At 45.3% G+C, this 17,361-nt stretch overlaps 1 protein-coding gene across 1 annotated transcript in view; it reads right to left on the bottom strand.

The window, feature by feature from the left end:
* The window catches only part of LOC144168836 (uncharacterized), a 59,216-nt gene that overhangs the window by 19,905 nt on the left and 21,950 nt on the right, over window positions 1-17,361 (bottom strand). The window contains exon 4 of the mRNA XM_077697819.1: window positions 1,908-2,095. Coding sequence (XP_077553945.1) covers window positions 1,908-2,095 — 188 coding nt within the window. The remainder of the gene's footprint in view (window positions 1-1,907; window positions 2,096-17,361) is intronic.

The raw sequence follows: 17,361 nt of genomic DNA, 5'->3' as shown, positions 1-17,361 counted from the left end.
ATACGAACATGCGATCTTTCATTCGCCGCGAGCCGGTGTTGATAACTCATCCGTAAAAGATGCATTTGTACCTCTACCCTTGTTATTTTTTGGACGGACGGAACCTTGGACACGAGCACTACTCAAGATGGCTGCGGTAAGCGAGTTTGTACTTCACGAACGTTTGCTGCGTCGTGCGACAGGAGAGAATATAAGGTGAACTTTACCGCCATACGACGTGAGATGAAGCCTCTCGCTTGAGCGATGCCTACCTGGGCGGCCGCCCTTGCCCCATATTTGAAACTGCGCTGGTCGCTGCGTCGCTCCTGCCAGGGTCATGAGGTTTGAGTGGCCGGTGTATGAGGTCACACCTACCGCTGGAGCGGTGAAAAGCAGTTCTCTTCGGCATTAAATAATAAAAGTGCAAGCTAGTCTAATCAGTCGAAGAAACGTTCTTGGGGGTTGGCTATGGCATGGTGACGTAAAATCTACCGTTGCCATCCCAGAAGCGCCTAGCGGCTACCGTTTACGCTTTAGACAAAACTAGCGGCATTGTTCCTCCTCTGTGACGCCATGTCTACGTCACAAAAAACAAAACAAACAAAACAAATCAGAGAGATATTCGAATCAGTTTCGTGAAAAAACAATTGGCCGCGTATCTGCTTCTTTCGTTGCAAATGTCGTCACAAGATGATAGCCTTTGTATACATTTGCCAAGGAAATGGCCCCCTTTGCTTTCCCGCCCACCTCACATGCTCCTCCTGTACCGTCGCGCTCATTCAAAGGTAAATACTGTAAAAGTTTGCGCAAGGTGATTTGAATTTGCCGCGTTCCGCTGCTACAGGCCGGGTTCCTCAATGCCAGCGCTGCATTACGGCGGAGACGCGCGTAAATGGAGGCCGCCGAATACCAGGTTTATACACTCGCGTGGCCGTACTTCACGTGCGTTCCAAGCAGAACGTGGAACCTAGCTAGTGAAACTTTTCGTTGCTGTTGCCGCGTGATTTTTCATATGCCGCCTGGAGGCGGTGGTTTTCTGCAATAGATGTAGAATATCATTTGCAATCGAAAAACCAAGCATCCATGAATTTTTTAATAAATAAAAACTGTGAATATCCATTGTGTACTAATTTCCTGTGTTTTATTTGGGTAATGTCTTGTTCTTGTTCAACAGCGTTGACATGTATGAACATATAAACTGGGCTTAGACATTTACCTTTGGCTGTGAGTATATAAGATATATAAGTAAGAATCTTTGGCCAGGTGGCTGAATCGACTCACGGACAGACAGACATACAGAGAGACCGAAATTTCTCTGTTTAAGTAGCCCACGAAAGACTATCATCTTTAATAACGCATTGCTGCTCCTCAAACAATTGATTAAAGTGCTAGGAAACCTATGATCTATCGGATAAAACAAAATTTCATTCGGCCTACATTGTCCGTTTAAAGATCTGGCGGCGTCGAACGACAAGTGTCTGGAGAACGTATCTGCAAACTCAAATATCTCTTCTTTCAGTGAGCTACATTAGCCAACTCCTTTCGGAAGCCGTTAACCATTCTATGTCAGGAATTCATGTACACGGTAGTAATAGCAGTGCGGTCTACAAAAATAATTCAAACAGCTGAGGAACATTGAATCAAGGCTAACAGAAGCTGAGTCTTGTTTCCTTCAGGCATGTACAACGTCTACCATAAAATCCTACAACCCATTTTTATCGTGCAACACTAAGCAAGCTGCAAAATCTAGGTATTGTACAATAAAAATGAGTGCGTAGAAAACATGGTTTGATATAGTGCGCTACAGATGGTGCCGTTATATCTACTAGATAACACCACACTAAATTTATGTAATATTCTAGTGACAATTTAAACACAAACATCGACTTGGTAAACAAATACCACAAAAATTTGACCGGCAGACTTACGTTCTTGTCTAAGTACCCGTACATGTCGCGAGGAAATGAAATATGATTCAGAAACTTGGCATCCGGTTGCGGTTCGACCTGGGGCGCATACGCTTGCCACGACAGTTCGTTGTCCGTGTCAAGGTGGTCGTAGTTTTCAGTCGCCACATCATGGTACTGCTCGTGGCTCTGCAGGCTCGCCTTGTTGGCTGGGGGGAGAGAGTTCACTATCGTGAATAACCACGACATCGTTCCACTACCCTAGATGTGTCCTGGTTAGCATTTACTTTAGTCAGCAATGGGGTTTATGATTTCTTATAAGGAATAGTTTGAAAGAGATGCCATAAAACCTGATAAATAGATACTGACTTCTGTACTGTCGAAGTTTTATTGCAACAAAATTGTGGTTTGTGTAGACATTCTATGCATGTTTTTCATGCTTTGTTTGCAATGCCACTTTATTTTCAAAACGTACAATGATTGCTGCATGCACGGGTTTGGTTTCCTCATGTCAGCCTCGGCATTGTCACTGAAGGTTTCGGTGCTTATGGCATTAAAATTTTATATTATTCTTCAATGTGGCAGCTCTACTACGGAATAGTAGAGCTTACGGCATGGTGCTTACTGTTTCGTTAGCAGATTATAGCTGTTTTGAAATAGGGAAAGCCAACACCCCAAATTATTTGTTCTAATAATTCAGAAAAGACGCGATAGACGTTGCCTTAATCATATAAGCGACGCTTTCGAGGAATATTTTAACTTTTCGGGTGCCTTTGTACCCAAAGTGATAAATATTTGAAACAACCTTTTAACATTACACAAACAGCTTGCTGCCAGACACGAAGAGTGAACTTTTTTGAGGTAAGGGAAATGTACAATCACTACCCTGCTCATGCGTGATAAAGGCTAATTGTGCTGTTTTGTTTATATAGTTTTGTGATATTCTAGGCACATTAACAAAAGCCCGGTAACATCATTATATTTAAAAGGCTGAAAAATAAGAAATAGCCAGGAATGACGCACACTTGTATGGATATGGAGGGGGATAGCAATTATATCGTAACCCACCGCGGTGTTCAGTAGCTAAGGCGTTGTGGGGCTCAGCGCGAGGACGCGGGTTCGATTCCCGGACGCAGGCGGCCGCTTTTCTGATAGAGGCGAAAAGCAAACACGCCTCTTCGTAAGAGATTTCGGCGCACATTGACGATGCCCAGGTGGAGAAAATTAATCCGGAGCCCTCCACTACGGCGCGCCTAATTGCCTGCGTTGAGAAGACGCATTCAACCATACTATCAATCAATTAAAAATGGAAGAAGCCATGAACTCGAAGCTGAGTACAAAATTATTTTTATTGCGTTTCGCAGTCCTTTTTCCATTAAAGTGGAGAAAAAACAACCATAAATGGTTTGAAGGAAACTGTCATTTATCACAGGGTTAATGAGAGATATAAATAACGCCTGTCAATGGCTTAGCGTTTTTGTATTGGCGTAAAAGTAACCGAGTTTTCTAACAAGAAGTGCCACGCGTGCAAGGACATTGAATTTTAACTTGCACAAGAGCTAATGAAAAGTGACTAGCCTGGATACGGAACCAACACCGCTGCATGCCGTATCAACCTTTATTTAACGGTGAGGCTTTCTGCCCCAACAAGCGAATCCCGTTTTCTGAGAGGGCAACGAATGGGCGTTACACATCACGTAACTTTTAATTTCGGTGGCATCTATGATTTTCCGCAAGATTTGTTTGCCTGGTTTTCTTATCAGAACTCTCTGGTCAAGGAGCGGCTGATATTTGCTATCGCAATTGCGACAGTGCGCGGGTAGGCGCCCACGGAATGATGTAAAAACGTCGTTATGGTGTTTCCCCAATGTTTCACAGAAACATTGATCACTTTGGCCGACGTAGTGTTTCGCTAACAATAAGAGGACAGAATATACAACTTTTGCTGCGCAGGCAACAAACTTGTTATGGTGTTTTGTTGTGCAATTGATTCGCGTCGCTTAGCGCGAGCTGGCTTTCCGGCACATTTAGGACAGCTTTAGGGTGTTGTGTTGTTCGTTTCCTTTTTTTGTTGTTGTTGCCTAGGTATGTAACAAAAACGACTGGAAAACGCAATCAAAAATCAGTTGTTTGTAAGTACCGTGTTTCTGGCTGTTTTTTTTGTCCTGGTGCTACTAAGCATATTGTACCAACTCGCGTAGTGGTCAGTTTAGCTTGATGTTGACCATTGCGCCAAGGCACAGCACATAAAATGTTTTCTTGAATAAGACGTAAGGTTCCCCATAACTCCATCCCACACCTCGGTAGGATCGGCGTCTCGTTGGCTGTCATAGCAGAGCTGCAAGTGGTGAGGGGTATGTTGTACAGTAGACGTGCACGATGTCCGGAAGTAATTTCGTTCTTGGCAACACTCACTTGGCGTTGTACACCGTAAATATCCGAGTATCAAGCGAGGAGGTTTTCCGAGCGCTCTACCCTGCGCGTAGTGCACCAGAGTTGCACGAGATATACAGGTTGAAAATGGCGCGTACTGTGTCTGCTCTTCTGAGAATTTGCGACAGAGTCGAGGATGCTCCATGTGCCTGGCAAAATGAGCGCATGAGATGATATCTCATGTACATCCATAAAGTAATACAGTTTGCTCACGTGATGTTGGCAATGTTTTGCAGCTGGTTGTTCGCAGTGGCAATGTTGGCTCTCGGTGAGAAGGGAAAGCAGAGAGGGGTACGTTCACCAATAGTACGAGAATGTTCATCAACATTAATTACATAAAACTAAACAACATCCTAGTCACGAAGTGCGTGAGAAGCGTGCCTTGGGAGGATTTCAGTCCAGTCCCGATTAAGCCGCTGCACCAAGCATTTATATTATGGATGGCGTGAAGCAATGAACATGTTCTATGCCGCGTAGTAAAGGAGGATGTCTTCAACCACCCACTACACGAAGTATGTTTTGCGGCCAATATAAAGGAGGAGAGAAGTACCGCTGTGAATGATTACGTCGTACAGAATAACATACGTGACTTTGGTAGCCTAACTGTTTGGACGGACCCCGGTGAATGCTTGTCGTGTGCCGCACTCAATGGGCAGAGCTTTCCCAACTATTTCATGTAGCGAGGGAGGAAAGGGGCCAAAGACATTTCAGTCGACGCGGAAGAACGGTGCAACCGTGTATGGGGCACAGAAGAATTCCGGTGGGTAAAGCCGTTGACATATTTCTGTGTCACATGCGCCACCCCAACAGCGCAGCGGTAATGCCAAGGCAAGAAGTGTCGTCGCACGTAGCCAATGTCTGAAACCCATTGCAGGGCCAGCCGTTTGCTGATTATGAAGCTGGTACTGGGTATTCAGGCAAAGGGGCTCAGTAACGACGAAGCGCACCTGCGGCCCATCCTGGTGGATGTTCTGACAATAAAAAACACTACCCTTGTTTTGGAATACACTCACTGAAGGACCGGGTGGCGAGGTGGTTATACTGTAAATTATTCGTCGTACGGAGACGTCTTGGTGCTGGTTCCCAGCACCAAGTTCCCAGAAAAGAATAAAGAAATGCAGATCAAGGGCGCAACACTGTCCTAGCGTGTAGGCTTGTGAGATTCGAACGGGAGCGTGAGAAACAGTATGCGTCGTCATGCTGGCGACCGCATTTTAACCTGATAGCGTTATTGGGCAAATTTTTATATTTTGCCTGGGACCGCATTTTAACCTAATAGCGTGATTGGGCAAATTTTCATATTTTGCCTGGAAAGGTAGCTTCCTCTACCACGTTTCAGTGCACCTTTCTCTCTTTCTCCTCGCTTCCAATCTAAAGCATATGTCACCACCACCGTAACCTCAAGTGCTTGAACAGTATATAAACCACTTCTATTCTGTAAGATAAAGGACGGTCCCCGTCCGAAACGTCGAGTCAATAAATACTGTTATGTTTCCATTGTGATCTTTGATCTTCCATTGGGATCTTCCATTGTGATACTTAGTCTGGGAGTCCCAATCACAACTGTTGCGGTTTTGGTCTGCGGAAATTTCCAGATGATGCTCTGGATGATGCAGTATTTGTATCATCACTTCGATCCCCTCTGCCCTGGACCCCCCGCTTTTGTTTCTCAGCCTGGCGCATGCATTGCTGACGCACGTTCACTGATCTTCTTTATCCCTCCCTCGACCACTACTGTTTTTTTGCGTGTTGATACTAATGATCTCAGCTCTACCTCCGCTGAACATGCTTTCTCTGACTACCGCAGACTGACCTCATTCTTGAATATCGGACGAACATTTCCACTATCTACGCCAGTCTCATTCTTCCTCGCTCCACTACCCGCCGTCGCGGCTACCACATCTCTCGCTTCGCTCGCAGCTGTAACGAAAAGGCACGCCGTTTCAACTCACTTCTCCGAGAATTTTGCCGCCCCTGACGCTTTGTCTGATTTGTCGATGATGGCTTTCAGAACGTTCCGGCCTGCCGAATACTCGCTGTTGATGGCTTTTTCCCGAGCTTCGAGGGTGTGGCCTTCCTGGCCGGCCACATTCGTGCACTCTGCTTCATGCAACAGCTCTGCAATCCTCCGGGGTGGCACGACTTTACATGCACTACCAACCCAGTAGCATCCCCGGCTATCTTGCCAAATGACCGCGACTTTCCAACACTGCCTCCAATTCTATCCAGAGTAAGGACCCTGGAGCATTCTCGTGCCAGCCGCTCACCGCCACCGCCCCCCAGATCCACTGCACCCACGGCCCCCGGGTGGACGCCAGGGCCCCATCCCCGACGTCCACGGACGAGCGTCGCGCAAGCGGCGTGCCGCCCCCAACTGCCAAACCTGCAGCGGCCACAACGCCCCGAGGGAACGCTCGCGGCGACACTACGCAGATCCCCGACCAGCGCCTCAACAACAGCATGCCAAGCACTACCTCCACATCTCCAACGACCGCCGAGCCCACGGAAACCAAGAGCAGCGTGTCCGCCTGACCTTCCTGGGTCCAAAATCTAGCCCTCCGTGCTACATGTCCTTACAACCTTAGGAAAAATCAGCACAGCAGCCACTGACTACAACACAAAAAAACAGATAACGCGGCCTCCTTTTTTTTAAAGCTACTGAAAATCACTGAAAAGCATGTACGTTCCGAATTCCAGGTTTCCGCTCTTGCACAGTATTTGACTGCCGCGGTCGCCCCCAGGGGTCTTAGGATTAGAATAAAACCTGATACTACCGAACTCTCCCTGTCCAACATGAAAAAGTGGAAACAGGTACTCGATAAAGCATCTTTACAATTAACCGAAATAATCCTCAATCATTATTAAACAACGGCCGATTGTCTCCGAAAGAAAGAGGAACTACTTAGTGAAGAACTAAGCCTAAGGGAGTAGAACCTTTAAAGCAACAACGAATCCTAGATGGCCTCTGTCATATTTCGAACAAAAGGCCGGAAATTTACCCGGGATAAGATTTGTAACATTGGCCACACGCGTAAGAACCTAACAACCTCCTGCACTAGCAATTGCCCCCATTCTGACAATACGACCGATAATGTCACTACGACTGTAATAAATGCTCCGACAACTGCACCCCAACCAGTTTAGTTAAACCCCTGTACTAAGAATTTTCCCTCGTCTGCCCTCACAAAAGAAAATCTTACCGGGAATGTAACGAACCTTTCAAGTAAAGCCCTCTCCCCCGTTCAGATGGACGTCTTGTCAAAGGGCCTAAACGTTTGCCCGGCAACTGGTGATTTTGATGAATTTCAACTTTTTAAGGACTTGGATAATTTCGCCAGAAACATGAGGCTACGAGAATACTTCTACGATCACCCCGCGACAGAAGAAGCCCGCAGCACCCTACCTAGCTATAAGCACTGGACCCCACCCACACAGCGTGATAGTTGCCTCGACATTTACATCAAAGCTGTCCAACGCGATGTGCGAAAAGCATAACAAACACCAACTTCTTCCCACCAGAACATGACTACCAAGGAAAAGAAAGCCCTGGAGGAACTCGCAAACTGTCCCGAAATAATTATTACACCTTCCGACAAGGAGACGTCATCGTAATCCTTGACAAAACCGACTATTTTAATGAGGCCAATAAGCAACTATCGGTATCGACCTTCTATAATGCACCACCCAATTTTCCCACTCAAGAATATAAGAAAATTGTCAACGATAAACTTGGTGAGCTTGTTCAAAATAAAACAATGAATAAAACCACGGCTTGTTTCCTGATCCCTTTAAGCCCAGTAGCCGGTAAATTCCACCTTCTGCGAAAGATTCACAAGGTGAACAATCCAGGGCGCCCCATTGTTTCTGGCATTGGCACTGTTACCGAAAACCTCTCGCGCTATGTTGATAATCTCATTTGTGACATTCCGCCCAGCTTTCCCACCTTTATTAAGGGCACCAATTACTTTCTCTTAGACATCTCAAAAATTCAAATGCCTGATAACTGCCTCCTAGTCACCCTCGATGTTGCGTCCCTGTATACTAACATCCCCCATGAAGATGGTATCGCCTCTGTATTCCTTGCATATGAGCAGTCATCTTGCGACAAACCTATCGATTCTTCTGCTCTCCAAACCTTCCTTAGGCTTATTCTTGAACTTAACAATTTTGTGTTCGACGGAGTTCATCACGTGCAAGTCAGTGGAACGTCAATAGGAACTCAAATCGGACCTTACTACGCCAATATCTTTATGGCTTACCTCTTATCAAACTTTCTTGACACTCAAAATAAAAACCCACTGTTCTATAAAAGGTATATTGATGACATATTCATGATCTGGCAACCCGGTGACGCGGAGCTCCTCACCTTCATTGAGGCAATCAACGTAGCCCATCCTAAAATTGCCCTTGCCCATTCCTATGCGGGACACAGTGTAAACTTTCTGGACCTCACCGTTACTACCTCCCAAGGTCGGCTTCAAACTAAACTGTATCGAAAACAGACAGAAACGCGGCAGTATTTGCACTTTCAATGTAGCCATGTCAGACACTGCAAGACACCAATACCTTACAGCCGAGCCCACCGATTTAGGAGAATTTTTTCATACCAAGATGACTTTCACTCAAACTGTCGATAACTCAAGACCGCCCTTATGAATATAAATTACCCGGAACAAGTTATCGACGACGCTGTTGTGCGAGCCAACCAATTAGACCGTAAAGAAATCTGTAAGAAAAAAGCCCCGAACGGTAACCCGCAAACTAACCTAGTTTTAACCCATTGATCCTCAGTTCCAAGTTCGTCTACTGTACTAAAAACATCACAATATCCTAATGCAAAGTGACCGCTTAAAAAGCATAATCCCTGAAACCACCACGCGTTGTCTACCGGCGTAATGAGAATTTACGCGACGTTCTTACTATATCTCGATCAACCGACCGGAAACTACTGGCGGCATGTCCTGTAATAAACCCCGATGTAAAGTATGCCCACACATGACCACTACACAGCGCGCCATCAGCACTGCTTCAGACTACTATTAATTATATAAGGTAACTTTAACTGTGACTCCGCAAATGTCGTATACCTTCTAGAATGCACTGTTTGTAGGCAACAATATATCGGCCGAACTGAAACGCCCTTCCGTATACGGTTCAATAATCATCACTCTCATGGAAAAATCTGCAATTATTTCCCCTGTCAAGACATGTGAACAGTCCCGAGCATGCATTTGACAATCTCCAAGCAAGAATTTTAGAATCCGCTTTCAAAACCCACCACGACCGCGAGGTTCGGGAATCTTATCTCAGTTATAAGTTTGGGTCAGCGACGCATGGTATCAATGAAAGTCACGGAAATCTAACGTGCTTATCCCTCGAATAAAATTGGCGACCTCATAATTTCTATAACAATGTTCAATAATCCTACCCTTGAGTTTCCCACCCGAATTCGCAGAACCTCTACAAATACAGCAGCTTTATTAGCCTCATGCGGCTCAACAAAGGCATTTGTCCTTGGAAAGGAAGCCACGTTCCCACCACCACCAAGAATTGTGTAACCCTTTGTGATCTATGGAGCCTACCTATTTTTTATTCAGTTGCTAGCTCCTGTGCAATGTTCTTTCGTGCGCTGTATCTGTTTTCTCAATCCGCGGGAGGCACATTCATCTTCGCTTCCGCCCCAACCAGTCTCCCTACCCACTGAATACCTTACTAATACTCTTCCCTCTCTTTTGAAACCACGATTATCCAGTTTCCTGCATTGTCTGTCAGAGCTTGCAGCCCGCGTCGCGTACCTTGCGCCGTCGTGGTGCAACCTTGAGCGCTGCTTTGTTAATATGACCCCTTTCTCTCTCTCGCTCTGTCCTTTTTTTGTTGTTTGTTGCTGTTGTTGGTGTAACATAGGCGTGGCCCGACTGCATGCATACTCTCCGTTTCCTAAACACCTTCCGCTCCTTCTCACAGTTTTTTGCAAAGCTATATAAGAACTGTGGTCCAAATGTTTGTGACAGCAAAATCATGTAATTGTACTCATATGAACGCAAGTTCCGTTGCCAGTACGTAAGTAAACCTTGTTTTCATTGTTCTTGCTGTGTATCCGACTATTTAATTATACTATATATTTATATATATATATATATATATATATATATGCGGTATAAGACGAACACTGTATAAGATGTATAAGACAAGACGAACGGGTACCGAACTGAAAGTTTCACTTAAATAACATTTTGGCTTGGGTCAAGCCTTCTTCTGGAACGTCAGTAAAAGGTTAATCAACGTTAATTACCCGAAATGGTTATAAAACTTTAAATGATGTACTGTTACATGATTGTCAGTAACATCAAGTAACTGTGCTCTGATGAAGGCAAGTCCCATATACGCTGAGTGAGTAAATATCCTTTATTATTATTCTTGCTGTGTATCCGACTGGTCATTCATAGTACTTCTGCGTGCTTTTTTATCTATCTATTATCTATATATATATATACATATACAAATATATATATATATATATATATACATATACAAATATATATATATATATATATATATATATATATATATATATATATACACAGTGAAAGAGAAGACTAAAGGGTAACGAACGAAAAGGTATTAACGTTTCGGCTTCGGAGAAGCCTTCATCAGAATAAAAAGAAATTGCAAGTGAACTGGCTTATAAAGCAGCAGGAGCCAATCACAGTAAACATGGTGACACGTGTTGTGTTAGGCAGGACGACAGCAGTTGATGAACAAATGATTTCATATCAAGGCTAACAGAATTTAAAAAAAACCAGGTCACTAACACTGGCAAGATACAGTGACAGCTGTGCAAAAAAGGTAGATAGAGTAACGGGAAATGGGTGTAGGAAAAGGGCAGTGGATGAAAAACAAAAGTTCTACTTAACAGCGGAGTCAGCAAAAATATATACCATGCAGAGCGGGCAAAAAAGAGAAAAAGATAATACAGTAACATCTGAACAGTCAACCTGTCGTAAGGAATGCAGTATAGATAGCATCACTTGTCAGGCTAATGCCGAAGCTAAGACGGAAAAAATGATAGAAATGCTTAGTTGGTGGCACGCGCGCAACCATATACACGAGGGCCAATGCAAACACAAGTATATCTATGTAAACGGCAGTAAAAACGTTACACAGACGCGATCAGTGCGACAAGAAAGCCAGCGCGCCAACGCTTTCATTTAAACCCGATTTCATAGATTTGAGTTTGTGAATAAGATACGATTCCCTGACTTCCCTATCATGATGTAAGAGGAAACCGGATTCAAGAATTGTTGCTTATTATTTTGTTGAATGAATGACCAACTACGTTGACATGTTGGGACAACGGCAGGTTCGGGAGGGTCTTAATATGCGACTTGTGAATATTAAAACGAAGTCTAAAAGACGTGCAGGGTCTGGCCAATATACTGAAGCCGGCATTCGGTACACTCGAGCAGATAAATCACGTTTTCGGTTTCGAAAGTAAAATTACCTTTTATGTTTAGTGTGAAATTGGAAGCTGTACTGCTGGCTGTGGCAGTTGTCGTCATTTGGGGACAAATTTGACATCGCGGTTTTTGGCAGGGTTGGCAGCCAATGCAAGGTGGGCGAGTGGTCTTAGACGAAGTGAGTGAATCGCGTAGGTTCGGTGCTCGTCGATAGACTACGCGAGGCGGATCTTGAAAAATGCGTTGGAGCCTCTGGCTTTGCATAAGTATGTTATGGTGCTTCTTAAGAATTGATGTTACTTTAGGGGCTGATGATGAATAACTGAGTACCAGATTAGTGGTTTGCTGAGTGCGAGGCTGTGTCGTCGGGAGCAAAAGTGCGTTGCGATCAAGCATGCTTGCTCGTGTCACTGCTTCGTCAATAATCTGGGTTGGGTATTTTTGTCTAGTCAGGGCGGCACGGAGTACTGCGCAGTTTTGATTGAAGTCGGATTCTTGCGAGCATATCCTTTTAAAACGAACCGCTTGGCTGTAAGGTATACTAGTTTTATTATGTTTTACATGACTGCTCTCGAAGTGGAGGTACTCATGGCGGTCTGTGGGCTTTCTATAAAGATTTGTACTTAGTTTCGCATCCTTAACTGTCACTGTGACGTCAAGAAAGTTGATTACTTCAGCCGAGTACTGGTGCGAAAAGGAGATACGGGGGTGGCAGTTGTTAAAGCCAGAGATAAAGGAGAGAAGTTCATTTTCGCCATGTTGCCAAATTATAAAAACGTCGTCTATGAAGCGTTTATAATGAAGGGCTTGAGAGCGCATTTGTCCAGGTATGCTGTTTCGAGGGAACACATGAAAATATTAGCATAGCTTGGTCCCACCCTCGTTCCCATTGAAGTACCATTTATCTGAATATAGGGTGCATTATCGAATTCAAAGTTATTTAGCTCGAGAATCAGTTTTAACAACGTTGCCAGTGTGTCACCATCAACTGGACTTGATTCGCAGAAGGCTTCATAAGTTTCAACGACAGCTCGTATGCCATCATCGTGAGGTATATTAGTGTACAATGAGGCTACGTCCAAAGTCACGAGCAGCGAACCGGGTGGAATGTCGAGTTCCACGATATCATTTAAAAAATGGTTTGTGTCTTTTACAAATGAAGAGAACTTAGGTGGGATATTGTTTATAAGTGAGTCTACATAAAGGGATAGTTTTTCTACCACTGTGCCAATTCCGGATACGATCGGACGACCTGGATTATCTTTTTTATGTATTTTTGGCAGTAGATAGAATCTACCTGCTACCGGACTGAGTGGAACAAGGGATTTTATTGCGTCTGGTGCTACTTTATTAGCCTGTGCCAGAGTTTGAAGGGTTTCCTTGATAGTAGCATTAATTTCTTCTGTGGGATCGGCATCGACACGTTTATAAAAAGAGCTGTCGGATAATTGTCTCAGGGCTTCGTTTATATAGTCAATTTTATTCATGACAACTATGGCGCCTCCTTTGTCTGCTGGCTTAAAGACGATTTCAGGATGTGTCGCTAACAACTTGAGCGCGTTACTTTCATCCGCCGAAAGATTCTTACGATATGTGGCCTGCTTTTTGTAGGACTCAAGTATGTCCCGCGTGACGGCAGATATATACATGTCTAAACACTTATCGCGCTGTGTCGGGGGAGTCCAATGCTTATGAGGGGGTAAAGGGTCATGCGTCTCATTAGGGCTGGGGCGATCATGGAAATACTCTCGAAGTCGTAAATTGCGGCAAAAGTTATCCAGGTCTTTAAAGAGGGAAAATTCGTTAAAGGCACCGGTTGCCGGGCAAAAACTTAAGCCACGAGATAACAGACTCAATTCAGCAGGAGAGAGGGTAGCGCAGGACAAATTTACAATGCAAGACTTTTCAGGACTAGGGGACTGCAGTATTGGCTCGCATTCTTTGCTGACTCCAGCATCTAACCGCTGTTGAACCGTAGCGGGCTGTGCAATACCATCGCGGCGAAATTTCTTAGATTTCACTAAACCGATTTCTTTACTCTTTTTATCTTCGCATTCCTGTAATAAGCCTATATCGCGCGAGGACAGTTCGGATGACATCCTTATCTGTTTTTCAGTGTTGCGGAACGATTTTTCGGAAGACTCATAGTGATCAATAAGAATTCGTGCGAGTTCAAGTGACGCATTTTTTAGAACACTCTCCCACCTAGCGATGTGATGGGCGGACATTTTCGACGTAGCTGGCTTTAACATAATCTGTAGGCCCTTAGGAGCTTTAGATGCTCTGACGTAACTTTTGAGGGAGGAGGCATGCATCTGGGAACGAATGCGTTTGTCGGCAATTTTTCTCAAATTGAGAAATGTTTTAGAAACTTGCCGGGAAACAGAACCGTTTGATGCTGGCCTGGGTAGTCACTTTTGCAACGAAGGTTTGGCGACGTCGGCGTACTTGCGGAGGGGGTATCTTGGGGCCTCGGTGGCGCTGGAAGCGGCGGAGGGAGCGCTGGAAGTGGGTAGACCGGTGGGAGCCCTACATCTTTGAAGGCTCGAACCACGGCCAGACGATGGTTCTGCTGGGTTGCTAGTCGGATGCGTAGGAGAAGCCAGGGCGGCTGCAGATGAGTCCGAGTGGCTGGCGCGTGTTGGATGGGTTTCTGGGCGGCCTGGTACAGATTGGGGGCTCGAACGCAGGCACTCATGTGGGTGCACTATCTTTCCATTGGGGGATGACTTGGTGGCTGACACTGGTTCTCCAGCGTGACCAGGTGGTGGGTTAGGTGGTCCGTGGGCCACCTGGGAGGCATTAAATGGGATGGGGCGTTTTACGGGCTCAGTTTCGAGGACACGTGACTGGGGGCTTGAAAGCACGCAATCCTGCTGCTGGCAAATCGGTGCTGAAGTTATGGCTGGCGGCGGGGCTTCAGGTGACGAGTCTTGTGGGATGGTGCGTTCGGAATCACGGTGATCGGGCCGCGCAATTAGCGGTTTCGAGCCTACCGGCAAACTGTCAGTTCGACGGCCAGCTGAAGGATCGTTTCCTGGGGCAGGGACGCTTGCACCGTCAGCCCAGTGTGGTGAAGACGAATTGAAGCACAGCTGTCTGATGTGGCTGGCCATAATTGCGACACCCTCGTAGCTGGGGTGCAATCCGTCGGCCGCAAGAACCCGGGGTGCAGGCATCCATTCTAGTTCATGGTTCAAGGTATGCACAAGTTTTGACTGTCGGCAAAACCGATGAAGAAGGTGGTTGAAGTACCACGCCTCTCTGTTGAATTTTAGGATGAAGGGTAGGTTGCGGTGACCTTTACGGCGGTTGCTGTTTCGTGGCAAGATGAAGGTGGCGTAGATGCGTCTGATCTTGGGAAGCTCTTTTGCGATGTAGTCGCATAAGGCTTGGTACTTGTCAAAGGTCGAGCGTCCTGTTCCAGAGCTGAGATCGTTGGTGCCTATGTGCAGGATTAGGGTTGTAGCGGTGCAGGGGACAAAGTCCAGCAAGGAGCGAACGTCTCCGATGACGGCACCAGACTGTGACACAAAGGCAGGGGTGCCATTCTGTTGCGGGTCAAAGTACTGATGAAAGTACTTGGCTTGTGAGTCACCTAACACGACAGTGTTGGTGGTTGTCTTCGGGAACTTTACGGAGATGTTCGTACCCATAGTCTTTCCGGAACCCATAGTGGAATAAAGCGTATGAATGAAGTACAATGGGGCCGGTAAAAAATACAGTGAAAGAGAAGACTAAAGGGTAACGAACGAAAATGTATTAACGTTTCGGCTTCGGAGAAGCCTTCGTCAGAATAAAAACAAATTGCAAGTGAACTGGCTTATAAAGCACCAGGAGCCAATCACAGTAAACATAGTGACACGTGTTGTGTTAGGCAGGACGACAGCAGTTGATGAACAAATGATTTCATATCAAGGCTAACAGGATTTACAAAAAATTTGGCAACACGGCGAAAATGAACTTCTCTCCTTCATCTCTGGTTTAAACAACTGCCACCCCCGTATCTCCTTTTCGCACCAGTACTCGGCTGAAGTAATCAACTTTCTTGACGTCACAGTGACAGTTAAGGATGCGAAACTAAGCACAAATCTTTATAGAAAGCCCACAGACCGCCATCAGTACCTCCACTTCGAGAGCAGTCATGTAAAGCATAATAAAACTAGTATACCTTACAGCCAAGCGGTTCGTTTTAAAAGGATATGCTCGCAAGAATCCGACTTCAATCAAAACTGCGCAGTACCCCGTGCCGCCCTGACTAGACAAAAATACCCAACCCAGATTATTGACGATGCAGTGACACGAGCAAGTATGCTTGATCGCAACGCACTTTTGCTCCCGACGACACAGCCTCGCACTCAGCAAACCACTAATCTGGTACTCAGTTATTCATCATCAGCCCCTAAAGTAACATCAATTCTTAAGAAGCACCATAACGTACTTATGCAAACCCAGAGGCTCCAACGCATTTTTCAAGATCCGCCTCGCGTAGTCTATCGACGAGCACCGAACCTACGCGATTCACTCACTTCGTCTAAGACCACTCGCCCACCTTGCATTGGCTGCCAACCTTGCCAAAAACCGCGATGTCAAATTTGTCCCCATATGACGACAACTGCCACAGCCAGCAGTACAGCTTCCAATTTCACACTAAACATACAAGGTAATTTTACTTTCGAAACCGAAAACGTGATTTATCTGCTCGAGTGTACCGAATGCCGGCTTCAGTATATTGGCCAGACCCGCACGTCTTTTAGACTTCGTTTTAATATTCACAAGTCGCATATTAAGACCCTCCCGAACCTGCCGTTGTCCCAACATGTCAACGTAGTTGGTCATTCATTCAACGAAATAAAAGCAACAATTCTTGAATCCGGTTTCCGCTCACATCATGATAGGGAAGTCAGGGAATCGTATCTTATTCACAAATTCAAATCTATGAAATCGGGTTTAAATGAAAGCGTTGGCGCGCTGGCTTTCTTGTCGCACTGATCGCGTCTGTGTAACCTTTTTACTGCCGTTTACGTAGATATACTTGTGTTTGCATTGGCCCTCGTGTTTATGGTTGCGCGCGTGCCACCAACTAAGCATTTCTATCATATTTTCCGTCTTAGCTTCGACATTAGCCTGACAAGTGATGCTATCTATACTGCATTCCTTACGACAGGTTGACTGTTCAGATGTTACTGTATTATCTTTTTCTCTTTTTTGCCCGCTCTGCATGGTATATATTTTTGCTGACTCCGCTGTTAAGTAGAACTTTTGTTTTTCATCCACTGCCCTTTTCCTACACCCATTTCTCGTTACTCTATCTACCTTTTTTGCACAGCTGTCACTGTATCTTGTCAGTGTTAGTGACCTGGTTTTTTTTTAAATCCTGTTAGCCTTGATATGAAATCATTTGTTCATCAACTGCTGTCGTCCTGCCTAACACAACACGTGTCACCATGTTTACTGTGATTGGCTCCTGCTGCTTTATAAGCCAGTTCACTTGCAATTTGTTTTTATTCTGACGAAGGCTTCTCCGAAGCCGAAACGTTAATACATTTTCGTTCGTTACCCTTTAGTCTTCTCTTTCACTGTAT

Source organism: Haemaphysalis longicornis, unplaced genomic scaffold (assembly GCF_048455015.1).
Source record: "Haemaphysalis longicornis isolate Haplotype H1 unplaced genomic scaffold, Haemaphysalis longicornis Haplotype H1 scaffold_2, whole genome shotgun sequence".
Classification (NCBI taxonomy): Eukaryota; Metazoa; Arthropoda; class Arachnida; order Ixodida; family Ixodidae; genus Haemaphysalis; species Haemaphysalis longicornis.
Note: the sequence above shows the minus strand (reverse complement) of the source record. Positions and strands in the feature narration are given on the sequence as shown.